This window comes from Nestor notabilis, unplaced genomic scaffold (assembly GCF_000696875.1).
Source record: "Nestor notabilis isolate BGI_N333 unplaced genomic scaffold, ASM69687v1 scaffold13924, whole genome shotgun sequence".
NCBI lineage: Eukaryota > Metazoa > Chordata > Aves > Psittaciformes > Psittacidae > Nestor > Nestor notabilis.
In genome coordinates this window covers 43,477-62,847 of record NW_009925595.1, presented here as the reverse complement: position 1 = coordinate 62,847, position 19,371 = coordinate 43,477, and the positions used below count along the sequence as shown (strand labels likewise).

General features: G+C 36.1%; 1 protein-coding gene across 1 annotated transcript in view; it reads right to left on the bottom strand.

Annotated features, from left to right (window-relative positions):
• ABCA13 (ATP-binding cassette, sub-family A (ABC1), member 13) overlaps positions 1 to 19,371 on the bottom strand; it is a gene marked incomplete at its 3' end in the record, with an annotated part of 141,259 nt that overhangs the window by 98,095 nt on the left and 23,793 nt on the right. The window contains exons 12-20 of the mRNA XM_010013136.1: positions 18,085 to 18,179; positions 17,669 to 17,845; positions 17,069 to 17,274; positions 15,400 to 15,542; positions 13,923 to 13,962; positions 8,420 to 13,105; positions 3,629 to 3,705; positions 2,976 to 3,094; positions 146 to 340 (exon numbers count right to left, since the gene is read on the bottom strand). Coding sequence (XP_010011438.1) covers positions 146 to 340; positions 2,976 to 3,094; positions 3,629 to 3,705; positions 8,420 to 13,105; positions 13,923 to 13,962; positions 15,400 to 15,542; positions 17,069 to 17,274; positions 17,669 to 17,845; positions 18,085 to 18,179 — 5,738 coding nt within the window. The remainder of the gene's footprint in view (positions 1 to 145; positions 341 to 2,975; positions 3,095 to 3,628; positions 3,706 to 8,419; positions 13,106 to 13,922; positions 13,963 to 15,399; positions 15,543 to 17,068; positions 17,275 to 17,668; positions 17,846 to 18,084; positions 18,180 to 19,371) is intronic.

Here is a 19,371-nt window from a genome sequence, read left to right as displayed (position 1 = left end):
AAAAAGTGCCATACGTCCAGTGTTTGCTTCATAGAGAAAGAACATCTGAAGAGATAATAGAACCATTTCATTTATCTAGCTGCATGTTTTAAACCACCTTCAAAAGAAAATCATAGGAACTGCATGCTGGTTTTCCCCATCTTACCTTGTAAAAAATATGACGTACGTTCAAATTCTGTATAATCAGTACAAACATGGTATACAAATCCAGTGCTGGTAAAGAACATAATTCTTCCACTACCAGGGAAGTTTTACTGTTTTCAGGTAGCTTTAGCAGCAGGCTGAGTACTTCTTCATCACATCTTCCAGTTAAAGCTACCACAAAGGCACTGTAAGAAACCTATCATAATATATGTGTATTAAAAATTTTTCTCCCTGAAATGCATCACCTTCTTCTATAGTCAGTAAGTTGAAAATTTGTGTCACGTAACATGGCAATTTACAGTCACCCACAGACCTGAATTAAGTATACAGCTTTATATCAGACTGGTATGTTCTTACTTTACACTCTATGTACGTATAAAGAAATGAAGTATATTTCTTATAAAGATTTACTTTCATTTGTGAACAGGTTGATCATTCATTCTATGAGCATTCATACCATTAGCAGACATATGTACAGTGCTGAACATATCCATGCTAGCAGATACATATATATATATATATATATATATATATGTTTGTTGCAGAAACACCTACAGATCAAAATCTAGATGCACAAACCACTAAAAAAAATCTGGACCTTCCCTCTTTCAGAGGACACACAAACGTTTAAGACTTAGGGATCCTATATGGTACAATGCTCACCCTGATCCAGCTCACACTTCTCAGTTCAACACTCATTTGAATTGTTATTATTTAACAGTGGATAAAGGGACAAATGCCTAAGCAGACCTTGGGTGAGATTACAATAAAAACTCCTTGGATAATACTAGTTTATTTCTTCCTACAAAAATGTCACATCAAAAGACAAATGCTTGAAGTCCAGATATCTCAGGAGTTCTTAGCTACCCTTTCTCCTGAAGTGTCTGAAAGGCAAATGGCAGCATGTCCAGAAAAATTAGAAGTTCAGAGGAGTCAAAGTACTGTACTCAGGGCTCCATTGTACTCCTTAGGAAAGAATCTGTCTGTAATGCCTCTAGTGAATGCATCTGTAGCTAGTGACAGTACTCAGTGAGGAAGAGGATCCCTAAGAAAATCAAATTAGGAGCCAAAGCTGGTCAAGATATCCAATTTAACATTTTTAATCCTATGAACATTTTAATTTCCAATTTATTAATTTGGCATTTAGATTTTTATTCTGGAAATGAATTTTGCCTTTGTGATGCCAAAGGATTTCCTATGTATTTAAATATTCACTTTTTTATGCATGTGCAAGGAACAGAGTATGAATGTAAATACAATTCTGCTATCTGCATAAAAGGATACTGATTTGAACAACTTTCTGTGGAAGAAATGTGACTCTGTTATAAAATTTTATATTTATTTCCTCATGCCCCACATGAATATCACCATTTCAGTACAGTTTTAACCCATTCAGTACTTTATCCACTAGATTAAGTCCCTCTGAACATTCCTTGCAGCTTTGCAAGTATCAGAGCTAATCCAAACTCCTATGTTCAGTAAATGAATGCTTACAGTCTAAAGTTTAAAAACACTTAATCACAAGGCAATGGACATGGCAAAAGCATGATATAGTGGTAGAAATTAAGGGTAAGTGAAAAAAGCACAAACAACTCGCAGACCTGCCATTCCAGAGGCAAGCACAGTAGCAGTATGGAGTGGGCCTGCAGCTATCATTAGGGTTATCAGACAGTGTCTATATATACAATAAATGTAATGGGTATGCCTAAATTATAGCTTTAAAGAGTACTTGTGCATCTTGCCTAATCAGTAAGAGGCATAAGCTTTAATGTTCCAGTTGGACTGAGGGAGGATTTAAGCACTTAAGCAAACAAAAAATACACATCTGTACAGATATGCAAATGTGAGATGTGTGCACATATCTACATTCTACATAGGACTTTGGCAAAAAAAATAAGGATAGAAAGTCACTTGAAAATTCAGTTGATTAGCATTATAATTCCAGAAAATCAAAGGTGCACCAAATCCCGTTTAACTGAATCACTTCCAGATAATTTCTCTCACTACCATTTACTGGTATCCAAACAAGCTAACAACAAAGGCAGTCACGCTGCCAAAGATGCAAAAGAACAAATCATCTGTAAGACGTCAGGATGGTCTGAACTGTCTTTTTTATAGACACACTTTTCATGAACATCTTACAACTGTTTCTGCAAGTGGAGCATCAGTGACACCCAGTGGCTGCTTGATTGACCTGATTAGTTTAGACCAAATGTGCCCCAACTCTTTCCAGCCATACAAACTTCAACAGGAGTGAGAACATGTGAGTTAACATTTTTCATGATTTCTACTTATCACTGGGACCACAGGAATCAGTAGCAGTGATAACACACACAGTCTTTCACTCAGAAAACTTAGACAATCCACCCTTTAGACAATACTCAAGGGAGAACAGAAATAAAGTGGAGGTAAGGAAAGATACTGGTAAAACAATCTGAGAACAGCAAGAAGCACATGAAATAATTTAAAAAAAAAATCAAATCAGACAACTCTATACTGCGAGGATCAGAGATCGAAGATACAAAATGTTTTCTCCAAGAACCTTCACCTTTTCTACAGTACCAAGATGGCAAAGTTCAAAGTCCATGTCAGCACACAAGATAGAACACTGCTGAAAGTAATGTCATTTAGACCAGAAGATGAGCTGCTATAAATTGATCTATTAATGTTTCACATTGTTATTTTGAAGCCCTAAATCTCACAAAATATTCTGCATAGAAGTGATAATGATAAGATTCCGTATAAACAAGGTGGTTTGTTTTGTTTCGATTGGCACACCAGGCTATATACAGGTTGACCTGTTTAACTAATATCTTTTCCTGATCTCTTACCTTTGAATGAAAGACACTAGCTTCCAAGATGGTACTGATAGTTTCCTCAGAAATATTCAGAGAACCAATGTCAAGCCTCAGCTGAGTAAGATTCTGCACACACTCTTTGACTTTCATACCTGAAGAAAAGAAAAATAGTGCTGACAGTACCAATCTGCTTAATCAAATTGCCCACAGACTGTATCCTTTTCATTAGATTTATTCTAAGAGGTGATAAAGGACACAAAACTTCCTATCATTTAATTCACTTCTACTTAAAAAGTAAAGGTCACTCTCCTGGAAGACTGAAGGGTTTGTGCATCTGTTTGCATTATCCTGTAGGAGCAAAGGTTATCTTATATCTCCATATTATGAGAACATCTGAAGTTAATCAAGTAGCTGTCTTCCTCCACTAAGTCCCCTCTTCTTTCTAATGAATCTGTGCATCTTACTGGACAGGGTCTGACAGAGTAACCTATGCTGTCCTGTGCCAACTCAAGCACATCTGTGGGCACACGTGTACAGTGAAAATAGATTGCATTAAGTCAGTAGTCTCCATAAGTCATATCCCTTGACAGTCTGAGGAACTTTCATTGAGGAACAATGAAACAGTTATTGTTCTACAAAATTACACAGCAGTGACTTGTAAAAAAATGCAGAAAACTGGAACCCACCATTCAAAAGATTAAAATTGCTGAGAAATGCTGCTGCTGGATTTTCTGACAACTGTAGCTCCAAATTTTCAGCCACCCTGAAACGATAACCTCAGTTTCACAATTTATCAGAACTAAGTGATTGACATTACTATGTATAATGACGTGAATAGTGAAACAGCCACTAAAAGAGGCAAAAGGGTCACATTAGGCTCTATGTGCACACACTGTATATGCAGTAAGCAACTCTACAGACCCTCTCATGCTGTATTTACATGGTGTAGAGATCATCATATTTAATGAGATTGCAAATGTAGATATCTTCCCAAGATGGTTAAGCACTCTAGCAAACAGTAGCTTACAGAAAAGGTCTAGCAATGTCTCACTTCCGTGTTTCTTACTAAACACACATTTTTGAAACTTAGGGATACAAAGCACTGCAGTTCAGGACCAATAAACTCTATCTATTTATAATTTAAGTAATAAAGAGTTCACACAGATCAGGTATTATTTACCATTCAAAAACTGCACATGAGTCTATGGTCCATAAAAGCATCATCTAAGCTCAAGTTCTTCTGTATTATTAACAGAATTCACGGAGACAATTCAAAGCAATTATGAAAACAATCCATCAGTCAAACCAGTATAGCAACAATGATAACAAAGATCACTTCTAACTGACAGCAAGTTTGAAATACTCTGTAGTAGCAGTTTTATTCATTTACTTAAAATCTACTATTTTCCCTCCAGCGATGAGCAAATATCTGAAATTGTTTGGAGTTCAAGCCTGTCAGTTTAAAAACACCATCCTGTGTTTCTGATTGAACTGATATGAATGTTTAATGTTTTGCAAAAGATATCCAGCTGCTGAGAGGACCAGACCATAGGAAAACACCTTTAAATAAAAAATTAAAAGATATCAAAATTTTTACTCAACTGAGGTCATGGAAAACTTCAAATTTTCTTATTTGTGACCCAAAGCATTCTACTTGTGGAGCAGCAAGTATCTGTTGCAAACAAAAGTATAAGGGCTTTTAGAAATATCCAGAGTTTTCCTAAATTACTTAAATAATTTGTGCATTGTGTTCCCTCAATTTTCAGTTAAATAAACAAAGCTTAAAGAGACTTCAATAAACAGTATTTCTTCTGTAATTACATAATTTAAGATACAGATGTATGCATAACATAACATCTTTAACAAGAATCGTTTAGGGTACCAAAATGTAAAAGATTTTACATTTGAAGTTGTGTCTGTACATTCCCCAGCGTTAGTTGACATTCACAGTTGCCATTGCTGGTATTCTGCATGGTTCTCAGGAAGCTCTCCAAAACTTTGGAAAGTTTTTGGTTTATATATGCCATACTCTCACAATCCCCCTTGTTAAAAGCAGGCCACGTTCTTTCAATATCCTGCAAAACACAGTGATCATAGGGTTAGCAAATCCCTGAGGTGGTGTTACTGCTTGAAGTATCATTTCTTGGCAACTAGATGATGCATATTTTCAAATGAGAATATGGGTAAGGTAATACTCTTTTACTCATTGTATTTGTAATTGAAAATGGGCAAGAGGTTTTCAAGAATGAAGGAATATTCAAAGATCTGAGTTTTGGAAGCAACCAAAAATATTTGTGAACTTGACTTAGCCTATCAAGGAGATTCATCCACTAACATAAACGTCAACGTTTTCATTTAAAATTGTATTTCAAAATTATATTAGCTTTGCTTTTTATTTGCTTGGTTTAGGCTAACCATTTTTATCGTTTTATATATATATATAAAATTATGTTCTAAGTATCAGTTTCCATTCAGCAAACCAAAATATCTGGATGCCCATATCCAAAGTTTTTCTTGCATTATGCTTTGCATAGTATTCACCTTTACCTTTTCTTCTGAACATTCACATTCCTGATTTTGCAAGTTTTTTTTAATATTTGCAGAAGTAGGTCATAGAACTGTGGTGATTTCAGAAATGTATTTGTTCTGCAAAAGTTTACTTTGAGATACGAGTGATGCCTCCGACATCTGCCTCAAAACATTGCTGTTCACATTGGCAAAATGTCCAGGTATACAAACTAGAAGAGCTATTTCTTAAAGAGGAAGCAAATTCCATAATGAAAACATGAGTTTAGTATTTTGTCTCTGTGTGCTCGTATACATGCTCTATCCAAAGGCATGCTTCCAACTCTGGATGAGTCTCAAAATGCCAAACATTACTCTCTCCTGCTGGTAATTTCACGCACTGTTAAAAAAAAACAAACTGACCCCAACTGGTGACCACAATTGCTATTTTAGCTTGAATGACTCTGATCAAGAAGTTTTTTTGTATCTATCTAGCTTGATTTCACAGCTGTTCTTGTGAAGATTTACCAGTATAAATGTCATCTGATTTATGAAATAAGCGGTATCACAATATTTAAAGGAACAGGCTGCTGCTTGGGATTGAATGGCAATCTAGTTATTCACATTATAGGAATTCCAGTAATTCTAGTTATATTTGCAGCTTTTAAAGCTCACCAATATTTACTTACAGGAATTCCTTCTGGATATCACTATCAAAAGCACCAGAGCTATATCTATACAAACCTCATCTTTGAATAGCTACTGTCAGAACTCATCACTCAAACAGTAGGAAAGAAAAAAAAAGAAATATTGATCAGTTTCCAAAGTTTAATGCATGTTGTAAAGAACACTTGTTTGTGTAGAAACTACTCAAACCTGATAATGATCTCGAACCAGAATGATTCCTTCCATGACAGAGAGGAGTAAGTGACCCATTAATCCATCTTTACATTTTGTAACAACACAGAAAAGGTTGCCAGTGACAACTGGTTCTTCTGTAAGAGAAAATGTCCTAGCTTAATAAGCTACAAAAAAAAATAATAAATTACTGTAATCAGATGAAAAGTTAACCAAATAATAAGGGAAAAAAATAATTTAAAAGCAAAGAAAGTCATGTGTTAAGGCACTGAGACATATTTCTGGCTAGATTAATCATTGTATGGGGCAAGAAGGGCTAGTGTGATTCAATTTCCATTACTCTTTTCCATTACACTTTCCTGATCAGTAATAAGAACAGCAATACTTGCTACAGAGCCAGAGAAGGAAACTTCATTTTTGCTTTGTTAGCAAGAAGCTTAACTGTGAGAAGCAGTGTATATTAACCACATCTAACCTTCTCCTCAGGCAGACTCTCCTGATCCTATTTCCCTGTGGAGACATCGGGATGTTATTAACCCTCCAGTGAGTAGCAAACTCTGTTGGTTTAATTTCCAGGCATGAGCATGCTTGCCTTGCTTGGCATCACCCAAATTAACTTATTTTTACAAAAGGTTATTTAAAGTAAAGCCTTAACATTACAGTACTAACACATATGGTAACCCATACAGTTACTTCTGTGGTAACCAACCTGAAAAGTTTTTAAGAATATTCAAAATGGTAAACTGCAATTTCTGCAAAAGTAGGATGCTAGGAGGGCTTAAGTGTTCGTGAAGAATCTTGCAGATTTTAGATGCTCTGTAGAAAGATTAATACGAAAACATTATTTTCATGACAAGGGTACCACAGAAAATTTCCAACAAGTGATTATGAAAGGTTGCAATCTTCAATGGACCATATAAGGATTTCAATATTAACAGTTACTACATTTGTCTGAATTATTTCAAAATCAAAACATATTTTCTTTTAAAAATCAGGTTTACATCACGGTAGCAAGTCATCAGCTTTCTTAAGACCTTAGAAGTGCTAGAAAGTACTTTTGCAAAATAAGCAAAATCATAACAGCTTCAGAAATGCTGAATGCCCACAGCGTATACTGACTTGATGGCAAAGAGAAAAATACCTAAAATCTCTGATAATCAGCATTTGGGGGAAAGAAAACACTTTTCTAGTATTTGCTTTTGACTTTTCAACAGATTCGGCTAATACCTGGCCCTGCTGACTGCTGTTTCTGCATATTTGCATAAAATTAATCATAAAGGTATAAATAACACATCATAGTCATGCATCAGCTTCAGTATGCCATTTCTCAGCTAGTCTATGGCAGTAACGTTAGCAGGTCCACTAGCAAGACACCCTAGAGCTGTTTGGAGCAACCGTCTTGTGGATTAATTCAGTGAGTATTACTCCAGTCTAGCAGTACTTTTATTTAATAAGTTGTCAGTAAACATCTTCCAGAAGCAGAGTTTCCTCTTCTGATGGTTACATTTGATCTGAGCAATCTGGCAAAAATGATCACTGGCTCAAGATTCCTTCAGAAACTCTATTCGTTAAACCATAAAACTTAACCCTATAACCATGGCCCCAATAGCATCATCTTGCTTGCATAAGTCATCAGCATATTATTTAATTCAAATACATTTCAAATACAGTATATCTACATTTGGATATAGAAAGAAAGAAAAAAAAACCCAGAACCAACCCACAAAGAATTAATCCCAAGCATTTCTTAGTATTTAGCTCCATAGCCAAAATGACTGTTGTCCACCAATAACTGTGGGTTCAATGTTCATACCTGCAAGGATTTTAAAACACTAATATCTTCAAATATTTTTTTCTGTAGTAGTTCCAAAGAAATCACCTTGAGAATCAATACAGATAACTAAACACATCAGTAACCTGGCCCACAAAATATAATGTCATACCAAATATGTCTGGTCTGAACAGTATAAATTCATACAAACTACTGTTTTACTCAAAGGCACAAATCAGAAATTAAAGAGTAATTAACTTGAAAGTTTTGATTGAGCTGTTTACAAACAAGGACCCCTTCTGTAATTATCAGCACACTGTCAGAGTACATAGAAAACACTCACCTCATTTCTGCCATTATATCCTTATGCAAATCCTTTAGCAGGAAGGTTATTTTGTTCTTGTCATGTCCTGTGCTAGACTGAAATATCATTTGCAAGATCTTTTGCATGAACTCTAGAGTTCTGTTTTGGGACTGAAGAGAGACTTCTCTATGCTGTGCGTTATCAAAAAATGAATCAATGAAGTCAACTGCCTGAAGTTCAATATTGTTTGTATGCAGAAATTCTTCTATAGCAGCAAGATCAGCAATTATATGAAGGAGACTGTTTAGCAAAACTGAATTAGCAGTATGAGTATAATTCAATTTTTCTCTGCTAATATGACCATCAACAAACAACATACTAGTGTAATGTTCCTTAGACTTATTTTGGAATATCTCCAGAAAGTCAATAACATCTTTCACAACCAGAAGTAGGTCATTCGATGAATTTTCGTCGGCCATAAGGAGAATTAGAACATGTATTATTTTTGAATAATTGTTACTGTTACACTCACATACAAAGCTGTTCACAACCTTTTGTATGTCTTCAATATTTCTTAACATAAGAGCTACAGATGATGTATTAAACTGCTGTATTAAAACATCAAGAGCCATTGAAGAGGACTGTCCAGTGACTAACCGTAATAATTTCAACTCTTGGTCTATCACTGCAATTAAGTGTCTAACATTAAAATTCACCAGTAAATCTTCTATGCTTGTAACTATAGCCAACCAGAAGTTCTCAAAGTTATCAGACATATTACTGTTTCCATTTAAAGCTGATAATATCATAAACATTGAGTATGTCTGGTTTCCAACAGAAGACAGCATCATCAAAGGCTGAATTACAGAAAGAAAAGAAAGGACAGCTTCTGTATCCAGGAGCCCAGAAACTTCACTGGTCATATTCTTAACATTAGTAAGAACAGTCTTTATAAATGATGTTCTTGAATGTCTGTTCCAACTTAGACCACCATAGAGATCATCTAGCTGTTCAAGAACACTTTTGGTCATCTCCATTTCTGCCACTGCCATACTGCCCAGTGTTTCTACAATTTGTAAAGCCACTTGTCTCTTCGGTGTAGAGGAACAGTTGACTGAGTATGTATTATTCACCTGCAGTGGCACAGCGTAGAGGGATAGCTCATTCCAAAAATCTAGCAGCTCTTTGAGAACTGACCCATTCATATGATGAAGCTCAGAAAACTTCAAAAGAATAGAGTTCCATTCTTTGATCTGATGAAAAAAGCAAGTCAGATTCCTAGCGATATCCATCTGGAAGTCTTCCATAGTGCATGAGGAACTGTCCTCCAGAGTGATGAGTTTCAGCTCCTTAATAATTTCAATGACTACATTGTATCTAAGAGTATAATTGGTATGAACTAACTCACAAGGTGCAAAAGTGGGAGGTGTTGGTGTTGTGAGACTCCAGCAGAATGCTGCAGACAAACAAACTGAGACCTCTGCAGGTTCATCAGACATATCTGTCAGTGTCTCCAATAACATTAGAAGACTCTCTACTTGATTAGAGAACTCCTCTTCAGTAAACATTGGCATTTTTTCTTCCTGAGTCATTATGAAAGCATAGATTTCAGTTAGAGCTTCCGTGATGTTTCCATGAGCTAATCTTTCTGTAAGACTGATGATATCAAGGAGGAAATGGAACATCTCTTCTACATCATAGAGTTCATCTTGTTCAAAGAGTGCTGTTATTTGCCATAAGCCAGTCAGGTTCCAATTGCATGAATTGTTCCCAAATGCATCCCACCAGTCTGTTAACATTTTTAACTCAGAGTTCTCAATATACAAAGGTTTGGTATTTTCAAAGAAGTTATCCAGGCTCCTCTGGACTTGTTTGAATTGACTTATCAAGAACTCAACATCTATGTTCTCCATATTTTGCACCAAGGCTACCATGTGCTTTAGAAACTCTTTATCACCTCTTGATGGAAAGCCAGTAAAATTAGAAGACTTGAAAACTTTAAGTGCCTTATTTACCAGTTCAATATTTAGAGCTGCTATTTCTACCAGTTCCTGGAGAAATGTTTTGTGTTCAGCCTTTAAGTCTGAGTCAAGTTTACTGATCATATATTGAAAGAACTCCATCACCAAAGTGATATTTTTCTTATGCATGAAAGGTTCAGTCTCAATATCTAAATGAGAAGAGCTGTTTGCTTGGACTTTGGAAGTTTCATTTTTCAGAAGAATTTCTGCCAAAAGTTCTACTGATAAAAGCTGATCGTGGTGAAAAGGATTAGGGAACATCCTTGAAGTCGTGTTAAATCCATGAATTGACTGAATAAAATGGGTCTTATTTGATGTATACCATGAGTGCCCCACTAAATCATTGACAGCCATCTGCCCTCCAGAGTTACTTAAAAGCATAAAAATAAATTCAAGCACACTAACATAATCTTTTACATAAAATTCAGGGAGAATATCTTTTAAAGGTTTTGCTATAATATTGAAATAATAATTTAGACAAATTACATCAGAACCAGTTAGGGAACATTCAGGGAATATCAAATTAAAAATCAAATTAACAATGTCCACCATGTTTGTTAGCTTAATATCTGTCTCAATGTTTCCCAGAGATTTCAGCAGAAATAAAATATGTTTTGCATGGTCAAGGTGGGAAGGTGATTTGTGTTTTTCACTGAGATTACGGAATCCGTGTATCCATCTGTTACAGTTCTCTGCTTCATCCACTGTACTATAAAAGTTTAGTAAGGAATTGAGATGAGATGAGAAATTTGTTTGCAGATGGCTTATGTCTTTCAGAGTATTGTCCAAAATTAGTTTGGTAATATTCTGGAAAACACTGATACAGACCATATATTTTCCTTGAAGTACACTTTTAAAGAAAGCAGATGTGCCTTTTATCTCAGAGAGAATACTTCCAAGTTCCTTTTGGGAAAGCTTGAGAATAGTAGAAAGGGAATTTCCAAAGGAAAATACACCAGCATCCTTATCTTCTCCCTCAGATCCTCCTGATCCCTCTGAGATTAAAGCATCAAGCCAAGAATTCAAAACCTCTCCATTAACAAACTCTAGTGTAGATTTCTGCAATTCAGTTATCATGACTCCCATCATTTCTAAAACACTTTCTAAACTGTTACCTTTAAGTGAGCTTGTGACATCAACTGTATCATTAAATACATTTTGAAGAATGGCAAGGAAAGTGTCAAAATTTTTCCAGTCATTTAAATCATGACCTCCTTCAAATATTATATTTAATATCTTCATTGCTGCTCTTGTAGTTTCAACAACAACCATAGCTGTACTATTGCACAATTCATCACGAGCTGCTTCTAAAAGACTTTCAGAGAGATTTGCCAAATCATTTCTCAGACAGACAAAAAAGGTTGAATTCAAATTTAAAATTTTGGATGCTTCTTCAAAAACCTCTGTCCAGGTCTGAAGCCATGTGAAAGTGCAGTGCAAAGCGGAAGGCACACTTACCTTATCTCCCAAGTTTGTAATATTAGACAGAACACTGTCCAATGAAAGCAGAAGTAAGCTGTAAACCTCTGCTGAATGATCATCAGAAGTAATGTTTGATAGATAAAAATCAGTGCACTCATTATGTGACAGGCATTCTGGGGAGATATCAAGAAACTGTTCCAAATAACAAAAGGCATCTGTTTGGAGCTCTTCATCTACAAACAAAGTTTTAAGGCTGTTCAGAGTGCTATAGACAACATGCATATCTTTTTTTCCTTTCTCTGCAAGAGACCGGGCCTGAAACTCTGTGTAGTTGTAAATGTTTAGTAACTTTTCACAGAAAGACTTACTGGTGAAGTTCCAGAGAACATCAAAAGTTTCAGATAGCAAATCAAAAACTTGATCCCTATCTTGGAAATCATGCCATACTCGAAAAGATGAAATATCTTTCAAAGTCTCATAAAGAACTGTTAGCAGAGTGCTAATTCTTTCAATATTTAAGACCAGATCATCATTCTGATACAGAGAGAAAAGTACTTGAACAAGTGAGGCCACACTAGTGTTGTTTAGTTTTTGGATGGCTTTTAAGAAATCATGCACGGTTTCTCCTAATTCTTGTACTTCATGTATAAAAGTTGCATTTGAGAGTAATAAAGAAGAAGCATTACTAACTCCATGAGTTCTGCTGAAAGACACATTGACATGATCATCAGTCAACAATCCAACCACATAGAGATTCCTTAGGAAGTTTTCACGTAAGTGTGTTTGATGGTTCAAAGCAGCAATATTTAACTCTGGCCAATCAGTCAGGATATTTTGGAGCAATAGTATACTCCTATTATGGATTTTATTTTCTGTAATGGAAAACATAATTCTAGATAAGGCCTCGAATACCTCTTCCTCTTCCACTTGCCTCAAATTAGAGAGCCTAGAATCAAGTTCGTAGAATACAACTTTCACTATATGCCAGAAAACTTCTGCCTTCTCTTTCATCCAGAATCTCTGAAGAGGCTGGAAATTTTCTCGTAGCTTATTAAGGAGTTCAGAAACTGCAGTTTCCTTCCCCTCAGCAAAAGTTTTCATCCATGGAATTGTATTATTCAAGATATTTTTTATTAGAGACTGGTTTGAAGAAGCCGAGAAATCAAGCATTATAATTTCTTCTGCGACTTCTACCAGATGAAAAAGATGATCCATTTCCTTTTCACGAGAAATAGTTAAGTTTTCTTCTCTCTTCAAGAACTCTTTGAAAGTTGTCAAAATCCTGAAAAATTAAGCACAAATTTTTTATTACTTATGTAGCAGGCAGACAAGAATTGGTTGATTATGTACTATATAATTTTAGAATCTAGTTTTATTCACTTAAAGAAAGTTCAAATATCATTTAAATAGCAGTCACAAATTAATCACCACAAACACTAAAACAGCACAAATTACAATTACTTTGTTTTTCAAAAATGTGAAAGAACTCACTGAAAAGTCACAGCCACATTCAAATCAAAATCTTAATGTAGGCAGCTAGGTTAAAGAAGCATGCACTGATCAGTAATTATAATCCAGTTTGTAAGCCATGAGAGCCAAACATCCTTAAGTATGTCACATTTTCAGCTTCTAAAAAGAGCAAAGCTTTTATGCGTCACAGACTAATTATTTTAAAGAAAGAACCTATCAATAAAATCAATCAAACCCTCTAATTTTCCATGAATTCAAAAGATTTTCATTTTTTTTCTGCTTTACCATAGATAGTGAAAGCCAAAACATTCCAGTTGACTGATTGATAGCTGAACATCGTTATTTTAATATCAGGGAGGGGGGATGGGGAGATGGAACACACCAACCAACCAACAACAAAAAAAACCCAAATGAAATCACAGTGAAAATTTGAATGCTCCAAATAATGTTTCCATTGTGTCAATACTGTTTATCAAAATAAAAATTATTTACTAGTTCTGTAAGACTGGTGGAGATTGAAGTGTAAGGAAAAAGGAGAATTCCAATGCAAGATCTCAAAATGAAAATACCTTCTTAAATATGTTTTCTTTTAATTGCTAAAATGCAGAACACCACACACAACTAAAAACCTTTGTGGGGGAATTTCTGTATCAGTTACTGGAATGGCTTCTATAAGAGAGAATCCAAGACGTTAAACATTGAAAAAAAGTATTCCCCACGTAGAATCTCTTTCCTAGACTGATTCAAGTCAAAGAAATACCTCTGCATGTATAGCACAAAAATCCAAACAAGTCAGCTGATTTTGTTAAGTACTACTGAGCAGAGAAAATAGCACAAATTTTAGCAACAGTGTTTAAGACCAAATCCAAATCCTTGCCCCAGCAAATGTGCCTGCATTCCTAAGAAAGTTGAGAAAGAACACAAAAGCGATGGAACATTTAAGTTAGAAATCTGCATTCTGCAACTTCTGGGGTTTTTTACAGTACGTATCAAGAACATCTAAGCTTTTGATTCTTCATCTTTCACTGCATTGATAGTGGCTATTTCCATTTGATAGGTTAAAGAAGGATTGATTCAGCAAAGAGCTAAATAGCAGCACAATGTAAAATAAAGTTCAAAGTCCAGAAATGTAATTTAGGAAGTATTCTTATCTATTGACAGCTGTGATCACCAGCATAGCATCGTAAATAGTAGCACTTAAGTAGCAGAGGCAGCACTCAACAACTAGTCCAGAGTTGTTCCACTGGGGATATATTTTTTCTTTTGTTTAACAGTGATGATTAAATGGCTCTGGTTTCACTGTTCATTTAGATATTAGCAGGGCTATAATGCAAATAACTTAGTGACAAGAAGGCCTTGTTACACTACATTAGAACTGCCTGGAGTCCGCCACTTTGGTTACTATTGATAGCACACCAAAGATGGAGATGTTTTTTTGGAATGTTTTTGAATGACAGCCACAATATCATAACTTTCTTTGTAGGATTCTATTTCTTCCCAGTAATACTGAAAACCACCAGTCATTTGGTGAAAAGAGGCAGGATAACTATGTTCAACAATTACAAAAGCCCAAAGTGGAGATGGGATAAAGGATTTCTGGAAAACGGTTAAATAAAGAAATTAAATTGATCAGCTGAACCTTACCGTGCCCTGGAAAGAAATGAAGAATAACCTGGTAGATTTTGCAGAAATGCTAAATAATGACCTAGGATGGTCTCCAAACTGAGCTTTTGTCTAGAACATACTGATGCTTCTAGCCCATCTGCAGAGAAAATAAAAATTTCACCATCAAGAGACAGGTCATAGAAAGTAGACACTCCAACCAAGTTCATCCAGTTGGAATTTTCCCAATAGACATGGACAATCCAAAAATTTTCTGGCCAGCCCCAAAAAATCACAGCTATTTACCAGAGTCAGACTCTGTATATTATAAGACCTCCTTGCTAATGATTCAGTGAGCTGGTGAATCCTAAAATTGATGGAAACCAAAACAAGCTTACAAATATAAAAATCACCATCTTTTCCCTTTCTGAGGAATAGCATACCCTAAAACAGACAGGGAACCATCAGAATAGAGCCTGTGATGTGCAGTAGCTCTTTCATTACCTGACTGATCTCCCTTGGTGCCTCCTGCATCTTCGTTCATATATTGAGCTAACTCGCACATCCAGCTGGCAAAAGTTGTTAAATCCTTCCAGTATGGGTTACCTTCAAAAGCAAACAAAATTTCTTCAAGTGTATTATTAATTCTGAAACAACACAGAAAACAAAGGTGCCATTATTAACCCAGTGATTTCTTTCAAAGCCAAATTACCTTGTGAACACATGCTGTTTCACTCCAAAATCTATAACTAGATCCCATTGCTACTTTATGTGTATGGTATAGACAGTCCTATTGACTTAGGGAAGAACTCAAGCAGTCAGTCTAATAGCAGAGTCCTTTGCTAAAGAAATCAACAGCATAGGTATTGCATCATTCTAAGCACAACTAGACTTTACCACACAGGTTTGTAAGCAGAAAAAAAAAAAAAAAAACAAAATCCTAAAAGCTTTTTAAGAAACCTCTAACAAAATGCTCTGCCTAAAAAAAACAAAACCAACAACTCAAAAAACAATCAATCAAATAAGACAACCACAAAACATAAAAATAGCTCTGGGTTTTGTTTTGTCTTCAATATTACTTAAACACTAGCATCTATTCCCAGGGACCTTTAAGCTCTGTCAGTGGTTTTGATGCTCAAAAGAGGAATGTAAAACTAGTCCTCCTGGTGATTTTGTAGTCTTCTAGTAACAGGGAGAGAGAACGAAGGCGATCAGCCATTGACCAACAGCAAGAGACAAGAAAAATTACAACAATTTTCTAACATCTAGGATGTTATTAATATCTGTGGATTTAAGTCCTGCTGCCAAAGCAGCATGTGGAGTTTCTTTCAAATTCTTGAATTATTAGAGCTAATAGTTTTGCTGCTTTAATAGAAAATTCTTCTGTCAAGTATTTCATACACAGAAGAAATGTAGATATTTGTCTTCTATACATGTTTAAGTTTGTGACATAGAACATGTGTCCAACATAAATGCAACTTCACATTAAATGTATCATTCTCATGCTTTACACTGCCAAGCAAGAATAGTAAAACACTATCCTATTTTAAAGTACTTTATTGGTATAAGGATTTGTCTCTAATATACTCTGATTTAACACCATTAGAACTTCAAATCAGTAGAATTACTCAATCACTGCAAATGACGATCAACTTAATAGAAAGATTAATGGATTTTCTGCCAAAATAGAGGAACAGTGACCACTTGATGTGTTGAGAAAGCTACTTGAAGCTGCAATACCCATCCTAATGTGCTTTTCTGTATCTCCCAGGAGTCTCTTAGATCCAATTTGCCAAGCATCCTGAGCAGCACAGTACAAGGGAGGTATATATCAGGAAGCAGGCTGAGAAGTAGCAGAAAATATGTGGATGTGAGAAGATAAAAAGGAAGAGTAGATTTTAGAATCTTAGATACCTGCCTATCCTCAGCCTATTTCCACCCCTACTACTCTCCAGTACTATTGCTGCTGCTAAAAAAAAAAAAAAAAAAAATAAAAAAATCATCCTGTACCTTCCTGTTTGTGCTTATAGGGAATTGTTAACACTGGGTGACAATCAAAAGCAAAAAGCAGGGTTTTAACCTTTTTATCTATTCAGTTATTGGCTATAATATCTTATTCCAGGCTGGTATCAGTCAGAATCTTTATGTATTAAACGGTACACGAGACACATACAGTGAGAAGAGCAGCTGTTCCTGACAAGAGCTGAAACGGACATCCTCCTCAGATGGTGCTTCTGTGCTCAGCAATTGATTAATTTCACAGTAATGAGCATAATGTTTGGTTAGCTGTTCTTCTATTTCTTGCCATCCCAAATAGTCATCCATTATTGGATCTGGCAGGCTCTGTCGTCCCTGGGTTACTTTCTGCAGAAGCAGGACCTTTCACAGTAAAGAAAACAATATTTGAAACCGGTAAAAGGGAAAGTCACTTTTGGTCTTGCTTCTTCTATTTGCAATATTAATGATATTGAAATCCAATGTAAAATGGATTAAATGAGCAGTCTTTCAAACCTTCTATTTTTTTTTAATGAAAGTCACAGCTACTTAACAGGTCTAAAATCTCACATCCACTCAAGAGACTTACCAGGACCACTTGTGCCTTGCCCCCAAGCACATTTTGATCAGTTTAAATTATCAGTTACCCATCTACTTATTACTATCAAACAGGAAGTAGTAAGCTACAACCTCTGCTAATTTGTTTTATTTTATAGTAGCATTATAAGTAAGGCACTGCAAGCTTTAAACACAAAAAAAAAAATTCAGAAGTACTTACAGATTCTTTTAGTGACTGGAGCTGGTTGCTTAGCTTAAAGGTCACCTCTGAGCCATTACCAGGGCACATGTATGTTGCTAAAATGTCAATGCCATCTGAGCCCTGTGGAAGTCTTAGGGTCTTCTCAAACATTGTAAGCAGGTCATTGCAAACATAGGAAGCATTGCTCGTCAACATCTAAAATTTAATTAATATACTGTCATTTTAAAAATTAATTCAAGATGAAGGAACAGATTTAATTCGCACTCCATATTAATTCTCAGAATGAAAAGTCAAAAGACAAAAAGTACAAAGTAAAGTTAGACCAAAATGCTGCTGAATAAAAAGTGAAATACTTAACAAGTACTTTTTATCATCTAAAATAAGCCTCTGGAGCTTTATGCAAATTAATATACAAATATCAAATAACAGCATACCTGTTTTAGCTCCACAAAGAGCTTTCTGATGTCAAGACGAATGAATCCATCTCTCTGGGCAACGGGAATCAGTTTTTCCAGGCTATGTAAAGCATCTGTAAGACATTTTTCCCACACACCCCATAAAGAAAATATTTAACCTGCAGAGTAATTTTGGGACATTACAGTAGGAAACATCCTTATGGGGAAAAAAAAACCCCTGTGCATGGTAGGGTTTAAAAATACAGCAGTTAGAGAGGCATAAAGTTCCAACTTTGTTACAGATGACATCCCTGCCCAGAGCGCTCCATTTTGCACAAAAGATGTACACAGTTGCACTCTTGCACTTCTGAAGAGCAAAGACAGCTCCTCTCCTGCACCGCCACTGAAAAAGGCTCAGGAAGACAAGGCAGGAAGAAGAGAAAAGTCTTCTTACACCAGCAAAAGCATGATCCTATCCCCTTTCATAGTTAAATCAGAGTGGCCTAAACGGCTTCAATAATCTATCATGATTTCCAGGAAAGGAAATGAGGTCCTATGTGGGCTTCTAGCTATGAATGCTGTAAATAAACTCTTCCCACGTGTAACTGTTGATTTACCCAGAAAAATTTTCTGGAATATGGAAAGGTCACCTAATTCCTTAAGCTCCCAGGCAAAGCTAGTCTCTCCCTTCTCAAATAAAAGACAACCACAGAAAAGTTACCAGGTCATGTTATTGAGTTGCCAAATCCAGTAGCCCTACAAAAGTCAAGCTGCCACAGCTCCATGACTCCAGGTCCAATGAGTAGCAAGGCTGGGAGGCACGCAAGCCAACACATGCACAGTGAATGCACATGGCCAGCCACAGTGATCAACACAGACCAACGCATGCAGAACTTGCACACACAATAAACACCACCAAAGGCCTCATCCTGTTAACCTCCCTGGGTGGTCAGGATGAAGGTCTGCTAGAGACATATGTATGTATATATATACACACACACACAGTGTGGATGCCCCCTAGCAGCTGGGCTCAGACCCAGCAATTGTCCCTGGCTCCCAATCTCCCTCCACAGTTGCTTGCACCTGGGGATATGAGCCCAGAATAGGGAGTCCTCACCCAGGAAAAGAATTAGAAATGCAGTTTAGAGAGAAAGCAGGACAGCCTACAGTGGTCAGGGGCATGGCCAGGTGAGCAGCCTGTTTACTATGAAAAACCCCTCTTTTATCACCTTATTGCTATTTTCCCATCCTGGTTCCTCCCTAAACCACCTAAATAATTTCCTCTCCCCACTTTTAGTTTCCCTTCCAAACCTCTCATACCGTCTT